The 17,344-nt window shown below is 51.7% G+C and overlaps 1 protein-coding gene across 1 annotated transcript; it reads right to left on the bottom strand.

Annotated features, from left to right (window-relative positions):
- Window positions 1–3,171: 3,171 nt before the first annotated feature.
- On the bottom strand, window positions 3,172–14,931 carry LOC119961353 (WD repeat-containing protein wdr-5.2-like). The gene is made up of 6 exons (XM_038788744.1): window positions 14,468–14,931; window positions 13,199–13,305; window positions 11,521–11,667; window positions 7,412–7,492; window positions 5,239–5,451; window positions 3,172–3,502 (listed from the first exon to the last, which is right to left on the bottom strand). Exons 1-6 carry the CDS (start codon window positions 14,688–14,690, stop codon window positions 3,383–3,385), a joined length of 891 nt encoding a protein of 296 aa, XP_038644672.1. The 5' UTR covers window positions 14,691–14,931; the 3' UTR covers window positions 3,172–3,382.
- Between the last annotated feature and the right edge of the window lie 2,413 nt (window positions 14,932–17,344).

The following is a 17,344-nucleotide window of genomic DNA, read 5'->3' as shown; positions in this document are numbered from 1 at the left end:
TTTCCTGGCATCATGTCAGAGGGTTTAAACGTGAGGGTGGTGCCGAGCCCAGAGGTGCCGACCTTCGGTGTGGGGGAAGACACGGGAGCCCAGGGGGCGAGAGAGGCCGACAGCCTGGCCTTCACCTCCCTGGTGGGCCGGAGACGGATCTTACTGGGGTGGAGGGACTCAGACCCCCCCCGAATTCGGGGTTGTGACTCGGACCCCCCCGAAGTCGGGGTTGTGACTCGGACCCCCCCCGAAGTCGGGGTTGTGACTCGGACCCCCCCGAAGTCGGGATTTCTCAGACTCAGGGATCGCTGCAGGGGGTTTGCTCGGAGGTGGCAGCCGTTCATCGACTTCTCTGAGAAAAATGAAACAGTCAGCAGGGAGGGGGCGTGGGTGGATGGGGAAGGCGGCACTGTCTGTGCCATCCATGTTGGCTGGGGTTTGTGCCCGGTGAGGGGGGGGGGGGAAGCGGCACTGTCTGTGCCATCCATGTTGGCTGGGGTTTGTGCCCCGGGTGGATGGGGAAGGCGGGGGGGGGGGGGGGGGGGGGGGGGGGGTCGTTGGGTACATTATCGTTGTTTTGTTTTTATTGAAATATGACGTTTACAATTGTTAAAATGATAAACGCTTGAATAAAATATTCCATAAAAAAAGAAAATACCGAAGGAAGATTGTGCAATGCACACCGTGAGTCACAGAACAGACATTTTATTGGAAACATTTCAGCAGCCGAGTTTTTGTGGTGCTAGTAAACGGAGTGATGTCGGAATGGCCTTCGATCCGGGGGTGTGTCAGTGGGACTCTCAGTGTCTATCTCTACACTGAAGACAGAAAGTGATGTTCCCTCTACTCCAGTTACTGTCTGTGAGTGGAGGAGGGTCCATGCTGATTGTGGTCAAGGTGAACATATTAACTTCAGTGAAAGTTTTCCTCGCCGTTATTTCCAGCATGCCATCAGCTCCTCAGTACATCACCAGCCCGGAGTTTGTGAAGTGCAGAGAGGGCAACGTAGACACGCTCCAAACCAATCTCTCCTGCACTTTTATTGGTTATTGTGGGGGTATTTTCTGATTTCACACTGTCACTCCCAGCCAGCGATGGCTGCAAGGTTTCCCCAGAGGCACTCCCTAGTCCCCCAGCCTGGATCCTACAAAGTAGAATTCCAATTACTGCAGCTTTCTGTAAGAAGTCTGACAACACCAGGTTAAAGTCCAACAGGTTTGTTTGGAATCACTAGCTTTCGGAGCGCAGCTCCTTCCTCAGGTGAATGAAGAGGTAGGTTCCACAAACACATATATAGACAAAATCAATGATGCGAGATGATACTTGTAATGCTGGCATTTGCAGGCAATTAAGTCTTTACAGGTCCAAACAGAGCAACTGGAGAGAGAGGTAACCCCAGGTTAAAGAGCTGTGAATTGTCTCAAGCCAGGACAGTTGGTAGGATTTCACAAGCCCAGGCCAGATGGTGGGGGGGGGGTGAATGTAATGTGACATGAATCCCAGGTCCCGGTTGAGGCCCCACTCATGTGTGCGGAACTTGGCTCTAAGTTTCTGCTCGGCGATTCTGCGTTGTCGCGCGTCCTGAAGGCTGCCTTGGAGAATGCTTACCCGGAGGGTAAATGCCCTTGACTGCTGAAGTGTTCCCCGACTGGAAGGGAACAATCTCCAGGCACAATTCTGTAACTCATCCGCTTCATCCTGGATCATAACGTCTTCACCTTCGACAGCAAGTTCTTCATCCAGACACATGGAACAGCCATGGGGACCAAATTCACACCTCAATACGCTAATATCTTCATGCACAAGTTTGAACAAGACTTCCTCACCGCACAGGACCTTCAACTGGCATTATACACCAGATACATCGATGACATTTTTCTCCTTTGGACCCACGGCGAAGAATCACTGAAACGGCTACACGATGAGATCAATAAGTTCCATCCCACCATCAGACTCGCCATGGACCACATTCGGACACACTCATCTCCATCAAGGACGGTCACCTCAGCACTTCGCTTTACCGCAAGCCCACGGACAACCTCACGATGCTCCACTTCTCCAGCTTTCACCCTAAACACATTAAAGAAGCCATCCCCTATGGACAAGCCCTCCCTATTCACAGGATCTGCTCAGACGAGGAGGAGCGTAACAGACATCTACAGACGCTGAAAGATGCCCTCGTACGAACAGGATATGGCGCTCAATTCATCGACTGACAGTTCCAACGCGCCACAGCAAAAAACCGCACCGAACTCCTCAGAAGACAAACACGAGACACAACCGACAGAGTACCCTTCGTCGTCCAGTACTTTCCCGGAGTGGAGAAACTACGACATCTTCTTCGCAGCCTTCAACACGTCATCGATGAAGATGAACATCTTGCCAAGGTCATCCCCACACCCCCACTACTTGCCTTCAAACAACCGCGCAACCTCAAACAAACCATTGTTTGCAGCAAACTACCCAGCCTTCAGAACAGCGACCACCACACCACACAACCCTGCCAGGGCAATCTCTGCAAGACATGCCAGCTCATCGACATGGATACCACCATTACACGTGAGAACACCACCACCAGGTATGCAGTACATACTCGTGCGACTCAGCCAACGTTGTCTACCACATACGCTGCAGGAAAGGATGTCCTGAAGCGTGGTACATTGGGGAGACCATGCAGACGTTGCGACAACGGATGAACGGACATCACGCAACAAATGCCAGGCAGGAATATTCCCTTCCAGTCGGGGAACACTTCAGCAGTCAAGGGAATTCAGCCTCTGATCTCCGGGTAAGCATTCTCCAAGGCAGCCTTCAGGACGCGCGACAACGCAGAATCGCCGAGCGGAAACTTATAGCCAAGTTCCTCACACGTGAGTGCGGCCTCAACCGGGACCTGGGATTCATGTCACATTCATCCCCCACCATCTGGCCTGGGCTTGTGAAATCCTACCAACTGTCCTGGCTTGAGACAGTTCACAGCTCTTTAACCTGGGGTTACCCCTATCTCCGGTTGCTCCGTCAGGATCTGTAAAGACTTAATTTCCTGCAAAGACTCACATTCAAAGTATCGTCTTGAATCATTAACTTTGTCCCTATCTGCTGTGTTTGTGGAACCTACATCTCCATTCACCTGAGGAAGGAGCTGCGCTCTGAAAGCTAGTGATTCCAAACAAAGCTGTTGGACTTTAACCTAGTGTTGTTAGACTTCTTACTGTGCTCATCCCAGTCCAACGCCGGCATCTCCACATCGTGGCTATCTGGAAAGGTGTCGGGAAGTATTCCTGCTCTTGCAGCGGAATGACTGCTGCCCTGGAGTTGATCTTCAGGAAATTCTGGGCAGTGTGCCCTGGAATCCGGGTTCAGAGGTGGGTTCAGAGGTCAGTTGCCCAGTCTAACAGAGAGCAGCAATGTGCAGGTTTCCGCTGACTCCAGCCACTGCGATCAATTGGCCATGGAGAACAGTATCCACAGCCTGTACACTGTGTCTGTGCAGAGTAATCTCACCCAGGTCCTGTTGACAGGAAGCAGCCAAAACAATCACCACATTCATATAAACCCCGCTCGACCAACAGTTACACATTGATGACAGCTCCGTACCTCAGGGCGTCTCCAGTCACCGGGACGGGGTCACTGGGTCGGGGGTCACCAGGGCGGGGTCACTGGGACGGGGTCACTGGGTCGGGGGTCACTGGGACGAGGGTCACCGGGACAGGGTCACTGGGTCGGGGGTCACTGGGTCGGGGGTCACTGGGTCGGGGGTCACTGGGACAGGGGTCACTGGGACAGGGGTCACTGGCACGGGGGTCACTGGCACGGGGGTCACTGGCACGGGGTCACTGGGACGGGGTTCACTGGGACGGGGTCACTGGGACGGGGTTCACTGGGACGGGGTCACTGGCACGGGGGTCACTGGGACGGGGGTCACTGGGACGGGATCACTGGTTCGGGGGTCACTGGGATGGGGGTCACTGGGACGGGGGTCACTGGGTCGGGGTCACAGGGTCGGGGGTCACTGGGACGGGGGTCACTGGGCGGGGGGTCACTGGGTCGGGGTCACTGGGATGGGGGGGTCACTGGGACAGGGGGGATCACTGGGACGGGGTCACTGGGACGGGGTTCACTGGGACGGGGGTCACTGGGACGGGGTCACTGGGATGGGGGTCACTGGGACGAGGTCACTGGGTCGGGGTTCACTGGGTCGGGGGGGTCACTGGGACGTGGGTCACTGGGTCGGGGGTCACTGGGTCGGGGGTCACTGGGATGGGGGTCTCCGCGGTCACTGGGTCGGGGGTCACTGGGAAGGGGGTCTCCGTGGTCACTGGGACGGGGGTCTCCGTGGTCACTGGGGCGGGGTCTCCGCGGTCACTGGGTTGGGGGTCTCCGCGGTCACTGGGATGGGGGTCTCCGTGGTCACTGGGACGGGGGTCTCCGTGGTCACTGGGGCGGGGTCTCCGCGGTCACTGGGTTGGGGGTCTCCGCGGTCACTGGGATGGGGGTCTCCGTGGTCACTGGGACGGGGGTCACTGGGGCGGGGTCTCCGCGGTCACTGGGTTGGGGGTCTCCGTGGTCACTGGGACGGGGGTCTCCGCGTACACTGGGATGGGGGTCACTGGGATGGGGTCTCCGTGGGCACTGGGATGGGGGTCTCCGTGGTCACTGGGACGGGGGTCTCCGCGGACACTGGGATGGGGGTCACTGGGATGGGGGTCTCCGTGGTCACTGGGATGGGGGTCTCCGCGGTCACTGGGACGGGGGCACTGGGTTGGGGGGTCACTGGGTTGGGGGTCTCCGCGGTCACTGGGATGGGGGTCTCTGCGGTCACTGGGATGGGGGTCACTGGGATGGGGGTCTCCGCAGTCACTGGGTTTGGGGTCTCCGCGGTCACTGGGATGGGGGTCTCTGCGGTCACTGGGATGGGGGTCACTGGGATGGGGGTCTCCGCAGTCACTGGGTTTGGGGTCTCCGCGGTCACTGGGTTGGGGGTCTCCGCGGTCACTGGGGCGGGGTCTCCGTGGTCACTGGGACGGGGTCTCCGTGGTCACTGGGACGGGGGTCTCCGTGGTCACTGGGACGGGGGTCACTGGGTTGGGGGTCACTGGGACGGGGGTCACTGGGTTGGGGGTCTCCGTGGTCACTGGGACGGGGGTCTCCGCGGTCACTGGGACGGGGCACTGGGTTGGGGGTCACTGGGTTGGGGGTCTCCGTGGTCACTGGGATGGGGGTCTCTGCAGTAACCACGACCTTTACCTGATTGGTTTTGTAGTTGATGGCGTGTGCACTATGAGTTCCGCTCCCCCCTGCGATGACCACCTCGTTGTTACAGAACTGAGCTGTGTACAGAAACTCACTCTGTCCCTTCTGGAGGGGGAAGGGAATAGTTTTCTCCAGTCTTAGGCTTCGATAATCCCAGAGTTTGAGTGCATTGTGGGCCACCCAAGATCCGGTCAGTATCCGGTTATTCTGAAAGAACGGACAGGTTTCAGCGTTAGACATTCCAGCTCAGAACCACTGCCTTTGAAACTGCCCGTCCTCACATTTCCTCCCTTTCCTGCCTCTCTCCCTCTCTCTGCTTTCTGAATACTTCACAGGCCCAACCATCTTTCTCCTTCTCTCCGTCATGTTCCAAAGTGGGGATTCGTTCAGTCAACTGATGCAAATCATTACCTACAAACAAACATTCGACACAGGAGCAAAGGGAGGCCATTTGACACCGTGCGTCTGCCCCGCCACTCACTAAGATCATGACTGGTCTGTCTGTGTTGAGTTCCACATCTACCACCGATAACCTCTGGTTTACTCGCCCAACAAGAGTCTATCTACCTCTGCCTTAAATATATCCGCGATGTGGAGATGCCAGTGTTGTGGATATTTGTGGAGATGCCAGCGTGGGACTGAGGTGAGTACAGTAAGAAGTCTTACACCAGGTTAAAGTCTAACAGCTTTGTTTCAAACACCAGCTTTCGGAGCACTGCTCCTTCCTCAGGTGAATGAAGAGGTATGTTCCAGAAACATTTATATAGACAAAGTTGGTACCAACCGTCCTGGCCTGAGACAAATCCCACCTCTTTAACCTGCTCCATCTGGACCTGTCAAGACTCAATTACCTGCAAAGATTCACATTCAAGGCATTGTCTGGCATCTTTGACTTTGTCTATATAAATGTTCCTGGAACCCACCTCTCCATTCACCTGAGGAAGGAGCAGTGCTCCGAAAGCTAGTGTTTGAAACAAAGCTGTTGGACTTTAACCTGGTGTTGTCAGACTTCTTACTTAAATATTCTCCGTCTGAAAAGGGTGACTTCGGAATTTAAAACAGGAGCTTTCGTTCTGGACTCGCCCACAAGAGGAAACATCCTCTCTACATCCACCTTGTGGAGACTGTTCAGGATCTTATCAACTTCAATCAAGTCACTCCTCACTCTAGCCCCCAGTGGAAACAGACCCAGTCTGCCCAACCTATCGTCATAAAACAAGTCGCCCATTCCCGATATCAGACCAGTACACCTCCTCTCAACCACCTCCAATGCACATTTGGATATTCTGCCTTTCAAGTCTGGCACATTAGGGGTGTTAAAGTTGTTGCTAATTTATATATTGATCATACGTTTGCTTCTTTAGTCTCTCTCTCTGGGAAATATGATCTGCGCCGTGCGCTGCTTAAAAATCAGATTTTGCACGTTCCTTCTTCGAGGCGATGTCCAAGGTTGTGGGGGTGAGGGTGGAGCCGTGCCCAATAGTGGCAATCTTCAGGGTATCAGAGTAGCCAGAGCTACACATGGGGAAGGGGGGCCAATACCTTAGCTTTCTCTTCCCTAATTGTACGCCGGAGAATCCAGCTCAGCTGGCGATCGGCAGCACCACCCACAGCTGCAGACTGGCTCGCTGACCTCTCGGAATCTCTCCACCTGGAGAAGGTTAAGTACGCCATCCGAGGGTCAGAGGAAGGATTCCTGGATACTTGGGGGCAGTTGGTCGGCCTGTTCCAAAACCTGTTCGCAGCCAGCAACGGGTGAGAGTGACGCAGACATCCCATAAACAGATATAAAAAAGCCTCCTTGTTTCCTCACGTGCCAGGCTGTGTTTACTGGAAACCTGGACCACCTAAAACATGAACTTTTCTCCCTAACGCTCTCTACGGCTGATCAGACCCACTGAGGGTTGTGCAACACTTTCTTGTTGGAGACTATGGCAGCCATTCATAATAGAATGAGTGCAGAATACCAGCCAGGGCTCCTCAGCATGTGCTCAGCACTCTCCCCCACCTTCTCCGGTGCCCTGGCAAAGCTGATCCTCTGCATCATTTGGCAGCTCCCGGGGCAGTCAGTCCTTGCGAGGGGCAGCGGAGCAGTGAAACGTCACGATGAACCATCACAGGGACAAGACACTAGTGCACGCTGACCCCTCTGATGTTGGCCGCTTACCCTGATGTCAATGCCATGGCCACAGATGTGGGGACCACTGATGAGCCTGCGAGCTTCCTTTTCCATTCGCTTGTCCCAAATCTGCAGCAAAAGAAAACTGATTGGTAACGGCCAGATTTCACACTGCAGGGGGAGATTAAACAGGGCATGGAACAGGAATACTGTGATGTATACACGGTGAATGGGGTGAGTATATATTAACAGGAGTGTGATGGAATACTCTCCACTTGCCTGGATGAGCTCAGCTCCAACACTCAAGAAGCTCCACACCATCCAGGACAAAGCAGCCCCGCTTGCTTCCCGTCCCTTCCACAAACATTCACTCCCCCCCCCCCCCCCCCCCCCCCCCCGATGGACAGTGTCAGCCGTGTGCACCATCGACAAGATTCACTGCAGGAACTGACCGAGGTTCCTCAGGCAGCACCTTCCAAACCCACGGCCACCACCATCTAGAACAGTGGTTCTCAACCGGGGTCCACATGGACCCTGGGGGTCCATGTAACATTACTGGGGGTCCACACAAAAAAATACCGAATTGGGGGTCCACGGTGATATTTTAGTGGTCCATAGAGCAATTCTACTTCAGAACAATTGTTATTACTGAGAATTAAATTTTTACAGTAATCTACGCCATATTAAAATACTAAAAGTAGAAATATTCATGTAGCTATGAATTTTTTATGGCAATCAAGTAGAAGGAAAAAACTTTACATTTGACAGTGTCGTAAATTTAAAGTTACCTAGAACAAACGGAGGTGAAAATCACCCATCTTTTCTCAGGTAGCAGGCAGCGACCTTAGATGTTTGTTTTCATGATGAATATTCACCTTTCTCTCTCTCTCTCTCTCTCTCGCACTGACAAAGGTCAAAGAGAGATTATAATCTATCTAATTTACCTTGAGGGCTGAAGGGGCTCAGAACCCAGTAATCACTAGAAACTGTATATTTGATATGAATTGGTTATTTTTAGAGTAATTTAATTCAATTTAGTCAGTAAAAAGTTTTTTTCATTACTTTTCATATTAGAATAAGTTTGGCAACGTACGAAAATACCGCTAATCCGTTTCCAACCCTCACGGTAAGGTAGATGGACTTTAGGATTAGTTTACCACGCATATAAGAAGCTTTTTTTCTGTAGAATGGCTATGGGGGTCCACAAAAAAAAATTAAGAGGAAAAGGGGTCCATGGGTTAAAAAAGGTTGAGAACTCCTGATCTAGAAGGACAAGAGCAGCAGATACCTGGGATCACCCCCTCCCACCTGGAGGTTCCCCTCCAAGTCACTCCCCAGCCTGACTGGGAAATATATCGGCCGTTCCTTCAGTGTCGCCGGGTCCAAATCCTGGAGCTCCCTCCCTAACAGCACGGTGGGTGTACCTACACCATAGAAACTTCAGCGTGTTCAAGAAGTCCCATAAACATATGGAATAGCAGGCGGCGCAGTGGGTTAGCACTGCAGTCTCACGGCGCTGAGGTCCCAGGTTCGATCCCGGATCTGGGTCACTGTCCGTGTGGATTTTGCACATTCTCCCGTGTTTGCGTGGGTCTCATCCCCACAACCCAAAGATGTGCAGGTTAGGTAGATTGACCATGCTAAATTGCCCCTTAATTGGGAAAAGAAAAATTGGGTGCCCTAAATTTAAAAATAACTGTATGGAATAAGAGCCATTCACCCCCTTAAATTGGATCACATTCCCCATCTTCCCCTCCCAATAATCTTTGATTCTTTTTCGATCTATTTTCACCGTTAAAATATTCAAAGCCCACCAGCTCCTCTGAAATGAAAAATGAATGAAAATGGCTTATTGTTATGAGTAGGCTTCAATGAAGTTCCTGTGAAAAGCCCCTGCCCCTTCTGAGGCAGAGGGTTCGTAATTCACCCAACCCTCTGGCAGAAAAATATTCTCCTCAGTTCTGTCCTAAAAGGGCGAACCCTAGTTTAAAAACCTTCGTTCTGGGCTCCCCCACAAGAGGAAACAGCCTCTCCATGTCCACCTTGTCAAGGCCTTTCAATCAACTTTAATCAAGTCAGCCCTCACTCTAAACCCCAGCGGGAACAAGCCCAGCCTGGCCAGCCGTCCGTCAGAGGTCAACCCGCTCATTCCAGGTACCAGTCTGGTAAACCGCCTCTGAACCGCCTCCAACACATTGACATCCTACCTTCCACAGTGTTCAGGATGCAGTGCCACCAATATCCTGCACAATCATTTTCCTATTCCTTCCCCAATTGCTCTTAAACTGAGTGTCTCTCTCTCTCTCTCTCTCTCTCGGTTATTTCGAAGGATATTTGTCGACCATATTGTTGTGGGTCTGGAGTCACATGTCGGCCAGACCAGGTAAGGACGGCAGATTTCCTTCCCTGAACATTTTAGTGACCCACCATCTGCAGTGGTGGGGCTCGAACTCCTTCGAGCACCGGGTATCTGGGTCAATAGTCCAGTGACAATACCACTTGTTATGGGTCGGGGTTGAGAGGACCCCAAAGCGTATCATGGAGTTCACCTGACCCACAACTTTTACTAGATTGTGGTATGGGGAGCACACGGCCCAGTCTGCAGGTGTGATGCAACAGAGATCTACAGTACTTTTAAATTAAAACCATGTTTATTTATGAAACCAGTTAACACTTTATAAACCCACAGTAAACATCTTAACAACTATCAACACCAATAAATCCCCCAAAGAATACAGTACTCTATAAGTAACTCATAATCTTTCCTTGCAACATCCATAAGACACAAAGAACCTTTTTACAGAAAGAGATCAGGTTTAACTTCGCTACAGAAACAGGTAGTAGTTTTAAATCACCAAAGGATCTGGAGCCAGTCTTTAGATTGCAGAGAGACTAATACACCTTCTGGCTGTGACTGAACCTCCAAGTCTAAAATGAAACTAAAACACACCCTGTAGCAGACAGCCCAAAACAAAAGTAAAAGCTGTCAGACAGCCCAGCTCCACCCACTCTCTGACATCACTGGTAAACACCCATTTCTTAAAGGTACAGTCACGACAGCTATTTTATAAAGCCCCATTTCTTAAAGGTACTCTCACATGACACACTGAGCCACTGCCTCCCCACTGAGCTGAAGTTAATATCCTTATTTCTTTGTTCAATTCCTCCTGTAATAAAGGACAGCATTCCGACAGCCTTCTTTGTGACAACCTGAATACTAACCTCCCGTGGCCGTAACTCCTCCCCATCTCTGTAATCTGCACTCCTCTAATTCCATCTCCAATTTAAATCGCTCCACCGTGTAGCCTTCCGCTGCCTGGGCTCCAAGCTTTGGAATTTCCTCCCTAATCCTCTCCACCTCCCGACCAAAGATTGTCCTCATCAGCTAGCTCTGACTGAGCTTTGTGGAGGAGATATTAGGACAGGTAACCTGTCTCAGTGTATTTCACCCTGTGAATGGTGCTTCTGTTATTGCCATTGTCATGGGCCAGGGTTTAGAAAACTCCAAAAGTATATCACAGAGTTCACCTGACCTCTAACTGTTTATTGATTCTGGTTACGAGGAGCGCAAAGGCCTGCCTTTCAGGTCTTATTCAACAGAGTTCTTTGGTGCTTTTAATCAAAAAACTTTATTCTAAGAATTTAGTTAACATTTGTATAAACACACACAGTAAGAATTGTTATCAACTACAAACACAAAGACCCCACACAGCTACAGTAATCTATGTAAAACCGATAATGAATTTCCCCTTAACTGTTCCAATTCAATAACAAAATCCAAGTAAATCCAGAAACCCCTTTTAAAGGTGTGGCCCAGCAGACGGTATTCTCACTGGTATAAGACTTGTTATTGATACTTTGTTTCCCTTTTTTGAATTCCTTCCAGAAAGCAATTATCTCCTATCGGTTATCAAGCCGCCTGGAAACAGCTTTTAAAATGAAGATAGAGAGACAATTCTTTCAACCTGTGCAGTTCAAAACAGTCCAAAACACAAAGTGAAAGTAAAACTCAGAGCCACACAGCCCAGCTCCACCCACACAATGACATCACTTAAGCCATGTGACAAAAGCATCTCTTAAAGGGACACTGCCAACATGTCCAGCGTAGCTGCTCTGCCCTTGGCCCTGCTGTCATCGGACTGTGGGCAGGTGCGTACCTTGATGGAGTTGTCCCAGCCGCCGGTCAGGAACACGTGGCATTCGTCGGGGTGGAAGCGCAGAGCAAAGATTCGGCGGGAATGGCCACTCATCAGCGTGAGATTGTCACCGTTCGTGAAGTCAGGAGCTTCGAATACTTTCAATATCTGTCAGGAACAACATGGAAGAAGCTCAGGATCAGACTGGGAGCCGGAGGCGAACGGGGAATAAAGCCCAGCCGGGGGGTTTCTGCTACCCCGCCGCGCCCCCCCTCGCAAACCCTTTATTTTATTGGGTGAAATTAATCTGGGTTGCCGTTAAGATTCAGACTGAGTAATCAGTCCCCAGTCAGTACCATCTGTAACTGCTGTCAACACTGAAAGCAGCAGCAATGGGAGCCATTTCTTACTCTGATAATCTCTCCATCCATTCTGAGAGTAAATAATGACTATTCCCACGGGTGATTAAACCTGCTTTTAGGTAAGAGACCAACAGACTTGGCCCAATTCCCCATCAAGCAGGAGAGAAACAAACTGGGCTCAGAATAACTCACTTTCATATACTCAAAAACAAATGTCAGGACTTGCAAAGGAGCAGTGTTAATAATAATCTTTATTAGTGTCACAAGTAGGCTTACATTAACACTGCAATGAAGTTACTATGAAAAGCCCCTAGTCGCCACATTCCGGCGCCTGTTCGGGTCACAGAGGGAGAATTCAAAATGTCCAATTCACCTAACAGCACGTCTTTCGGGACTTGTGGGAGGAAACCGGAGCACCCGGAGGAAACCCACGCACACAGGGGGAGGACGTGCAGACTCCACACAGGCAGTGACCCAAGCCGGGAATCGAACCTGGGACCCTGGAGCTGTGAAGCAACAATGCTAACCACTGTGCTACCGCGCTGTTCCGCACTGAGCTGATATAGCCAACTCCCCACCCATGCCATGGCGGACAAGTGAAGGTGGATCACAGCTTTCCATTGCACTCTGTGCTAAACTCGGCAATCTCCAAAGGACCAGCATTACCTTTATTAATGGGGCCAGAGAATGGGGATGAGAAAACATCAGCCATGATTGAATGGCAGAACAGACTCAATGGGCCGAGTGGCCTCATTCTGTTCCTATGCTTTCTGGTCTTAGGAGTGGAAGCGGGAGGGAAGGGGGGGGAGGGAAGGGGGGGGGAGGGAAGGGGGGAGGGAAGGGGGGGGAGGGAAGGGGGGAGGAAAGGGGGGGAGGGAAGGGGGGGGGGGTGGAAGAACTTGTCTAGGTTCTCACTGCAGTCTGCCTCTTGTCCTGGATTGGCAGCGATCCCTCTGGGCGACAAAGCTGGCTTACATGTGGAAATGACCACAAGTGCAGAGAGATCGACTTTCCAAATACATTGCCACTGTGTGTGTGAAATCACAGGATGTTACAATATCAAAACAGGCCACCCATTATTCCTGACTTTCTGGTAGAGCAGTTCCACATCCCTGTTCTTTCCCAGTCACAACGAATCCTATCCCATTGCTCAACCTCCGCTACCCTCTCAATCCGCAGACGGCGATCTCTGAGAAAGTTTCCCCCCCCCGGACCCTCAGGCCAGCTTCCCTACGGACCCCTCGATAATGGGCAAAGGGATGGGAACATCTGGAGGTGGACGCGCACACAGAGAGTAGGTCAGGTTCCCGGCTCTGCCCGCCGTTCTGACAGCCCACCTTGCTGGTCCTGCTGTCGTACAGACGGATGTGGCGATCCCTGCCGGCTGTGCCGTAGACACTCCCATCGGAGCAGAAATCCAGGGCGTGAATCTCGTTGTCCTCCTCTGGGGAAAGATGCAGCAGAACATAGTAATGAAGACAACACGTTAGTGGCGCAAATGTTAAACAGCTGAGGGAAGGTATGGACACTGAAGGGGAAGGTGTACTGAGATGGTCATGGTGACGGAGAAATATCTGGCTGAAAAGACCTGAGTTTTATATTTTCAAATGGACATAAACCCCAAAGATAGCTGAGAATGGTAGTTAGCCACTGACAGGAGTAGCTGCAGTGTGTATGTCTGAGAGGCAATAGAACTGTTCTACGGCAGCACGGTAGCATGGTGGTTAGCATAAATGCTTCACAGCTCCAGGGTCCCAGGTTCGGTTCCCGGCTGGGTCACTGTCTGTGCAGAGTCTGCACGTTCTCCCCGTGTGTGCGTGGGTTTCCTCCCACAGTCCAAAGATGTGCGGGTTAGGTGGATTGGCCATGCTAAATTGCCCGTAGTGTCCTAAAAAAGTAAGGTTAAGGGGGGGGTTGTTGGGTTACGGGTATAGGGTGGATACTTGGGTTTGAGTAGGGTGATCATTGCTCGGCACAACATTGAGGGCCGAAGGGCCTGTTCTGTGCTGTACTGTTCTAGATTCTAGAACTCCTCCCTGTGTTCCCAGACAAGGTACTTCGAAAAGCAGCCACAGACTGATTATCACCACATTGACTGTCTGAGCCAAAGTGGGTCCAAAAATCGCCGAGTTGGACCAGGAGGTGAAAGACTTGCTTTCCTGCCTGTATCAGCCTTGCCAGTCTGTGTGTGTGGAAAAGCAACTGGAACAAACTCTGCCGCTGACTGTGAAAGTCCGCCAGCCAGCGGGAAAACAAATAAGGATCACGGCTGGAAAAACAGAAGTGAAATGTCTCGACCAAGTCTCTGAGCACAGCAGTCGAAGAATCAGCTGCTCGCCTGCAGGAGTCAACGCAATTTGGAATGGCCGGCAACACGTCATCAGCCACTCCTCGGGGATCGAGGACTTTTTGTAGCTTTGGGGAAACTCACCTGGGGCTGATGGTAACAGGAGGCAGCAGATTGAGGGTGATACTACGGCCTTGTCAGGAGTCGGTGCTGACTCCCCTCCCCCTCAAACCCAGTATAAATGGGTGAAAAATAGGGGCTGATTAACTGGCACCCACCCACGGGGCCATTAATCCGAGTTGTGCACGTCGCACTATACCCTTTATCTCGACAGCTTCCCAGCCTGTATCAGTGTTAAACACGGTGATGATGCCATCAGCTCCAGCAGTCACCAGCAAGTTGAGGTGATGTGGATAATAATTCATTGCAGTCACAGCTTGCCGTGTCCGATGTCCAGGACAGAGTTTGGCAGCAACTATCCCGGTCTCTGCATTCAGCAACTGTGATAGGACGGCAGGAAGAGAGGGCAAAGTTAGACACATCCAAATAACAGAGATGGAGACAGCGAACTGTAGGTGACAAGGTGAGAGAGCGAATTAACACAGAGGGGAAATGAAACTGGGCTCCCTGAAAACGGGGCAATGCCGATTTACAGCAAAGCATCCAATCTATTTCCAAACCATATCCAGACACAATGATGTGCTTCATTTCTCCTCATATTCTATACTGCAACAGCTGCTGAGAAAAAGATCCTACTGTCCAAGGCCAGAACATCCCAAAGGCCCTTCCACTGCCTCAGAACATCCCAAATCCCCCTCAGAACATCGCAAATCCCCTTTCCCCCCTCAGAACATCCCAAATCCCCCTCAGAACATCCCAAATCCCCCCTCAGAACATCCCAAATCCCCCTCAGAACATCCCAAATCCCCCTCAGAACATCGCAAATCCCCCCTCAGAACATCGCAAATCCCCTTTCCCCCCTCAGAACATCCCAAATCCCCCTCAGAACATCGAAAATCCCCTTTCCCCCCTCAGAACATCGCAAATCCCCCTTAGAACATCCCAAATCCCCCTTAGAACATCGCAAATCCCCTTTCCCCCCTCAGGAATTCCCAAATCCCCCTTAGAACATCGCAAATCCCCTTTCCCCCCTCAGAACATCCCAAATCCCCCTCAGAACATCGCAAATCCCCTTTCCCCCCTCAGGAATTCCCAAATCCCCATCAGAACATCCCAAATCCCCTTTCCCCCCTCAGAACATCCCAAATCCCCCTCAGAACATCCCAAATCCCCCTCAGAACATCCCAAATCCCCCTCAGAACATCGCAAATCCCCTTTCCCCCCTCAGGAATTCCCAAATCCCCCTTAGAACATCGCAAATCCCCTTTCCCCCCTCAGAAAATCCCAAATCCCCCTCAGAACATCGCAAATCCCCTTTCCCCCCTCAGGAATTCCCAAATCCCCCTCAGAACATCCCAAATCCCCTTTCCCCCCTCAGAACATCCCAAATCCCCTTTCCCCCTCAGAACATCCCAAATCCCCCTCAGAACATCCCAAATCCCCCTCAGAACATCCCAAATCCCCCCTCAGAACATCCCAAATCCCCCTCAGAACATCCCAAATCCCCCTCAGAACATCCCAAATCCCCCCTCAGAACATCCCAAATCCCCCCTCAGAACATCCCAAATCCCCCTCAGAACATCCCAAATCCCCCTCAGAACATCCCAAATCCCCCCCTCAGAACATCCCAAATCCCCCTCAGAACATCCAAATCCCCCTCAGAACAACCCAAATCCCCCTCAGAACATTCCAAATCCCCTTTTCCCCCCTCAGAACATCCCAAATCCCCCCTCAGAACATCCCAAATCCCCCTCAGAACATCCCAAATCCCCCTCAGAACATCCCAAATCCCCTTTCCCCCCCCCCTCAGAACATCCCAAATCCCGCTCAGAACATCCCAAATCCCCTTTCCCCCCTCAGAACATCCCAAATCCCCCTCAGAACATCCCAAATCCCCCTCAGAACATCGCAAATCCCCTTTCCCCCCTCAGGAATTCCCAAATCCCCCTTAGAACATCGCAAATCCCCTTTCCCCCCTCAGAACATCCCAAATCCCCCTCAGAACATCGCAAATCCCCTTTCCCCCCTCAGGAATTCCCAAATCCCCCTCAGAACATCCCAAATCCCCTTTCCACCCTCAGAACATCCAAATCCCTTTCCCCCCTCAGAACATCCCAAATCCCCCTCAGAACATCCCAAATCCCCCCTCAGAACATCCCAAATCCCCCCTCAGAACATCCCAAATCCCCCCTCAGAACATCCCAAATCCCCCCTCAGAACATCCCAAATCCCCCCTCAGAACATCCCAAATCCCCCCTCAGAACATCCCAAATCCCCCTCAGAACATCCCAAATCCCCCTCAGAACATCCCAAATCCCCCTCAGAACATCCCAAATCCCCCTCAGAACATCCCAAATCCCCCCTCAGAACATCCCAAATCCCCCCTCAGAACATCCCAAATCCCCCTCAGAACATCCCAAATCCCCCTCAGAACATCCCAAATCCCCCTCAGAACATCCCAAATCCCCCCTCAGAACATCCCAAATCCCCCCTCAGAACATCCCAAATCCCCCTCAGAACATCCCAAATCCCCCTCAGAACATCCCAAATCCCCCTCAGAACATCCCAAATCCCCCTCAGAACATCCCAAATCCCCCCTCAGAACATCCCAAATCCCCCTCAGAACATCCCAAATCCCCATCAGAACATCCCAAATCCCCCCCTCAGAACATCCCAAATCCCCCTCAGAACATCCCAAATCCCCCTCAGAACATCCCAAATCCCCCTCAGAACATTCCAAATCCCCTTTCCCCCCTCAGAACATCCCAAATCCCCACTCAGAACATCCCAAATCCCCCTCAGAACATCCCAAATCCCCCTCAAAACATCCCAAATCCCCTTTCCCCCCCTCAGAACATCCCAAATCCCCTTCCCCCCCCCCCTCAGAACATCCCAAATCCCCCTCAGAACATCCCAAATCCCCTTTCCCCCCCTCAGAACATCCCAAATCCCCCTCAGAACATCCCAAATCCCCCTCAGAACATCCCAAATCCCCTTTCCCCCCTCAGAACATCCCAAATCCCCCTCAGAACATCCCAAATCCCCCCTCAGAACATCCCAAATCCCCCCCTCAGAA

Source organism: Scyliorhinus canicula, unplaced genomic scaffold, assembly GCF_902713615.1.
Source record: "Scyliorhinus canicula unplaced genomic scaffold, sScyCan1.1, whole genome shotgun sequence".
NCBI lineage: Eukaryota > Metazoa > Chordata > Chondrichthyes > Carcharhiniformes > Scyliorhinidae > Scyliorhinus > Scyliorhinus canicula.
The sequence above is the reverse complement of the archived record's forward strand: the minus strand, read 5'-3'. Positions and strand labels throughout refer to the sequence as shown.

Coding starts and splice junctions, on each gene's coding strand:
- LOC119961353 (XM_038788744.1), bottom strand. CDS start 14,690: ATGTGTCTAACTTTGCCCTCTCTTCCTGCCGTCCTATCACAGTTGCTG. Junction 11,668..13,198: donor ACGACAGCAGGACCAGCAAG/GTGGGCTGTCAG, acceptor TGTTCCTGACAG/ATATTGAAAGTATTCGAAGC. Junction 5,452..7,411: donor GCCATGGCATTGACATCAGG/GTAAGCGGCCAA, acceptor CCGTTCTTTCAG/AATAACCGGATACTGACCGG.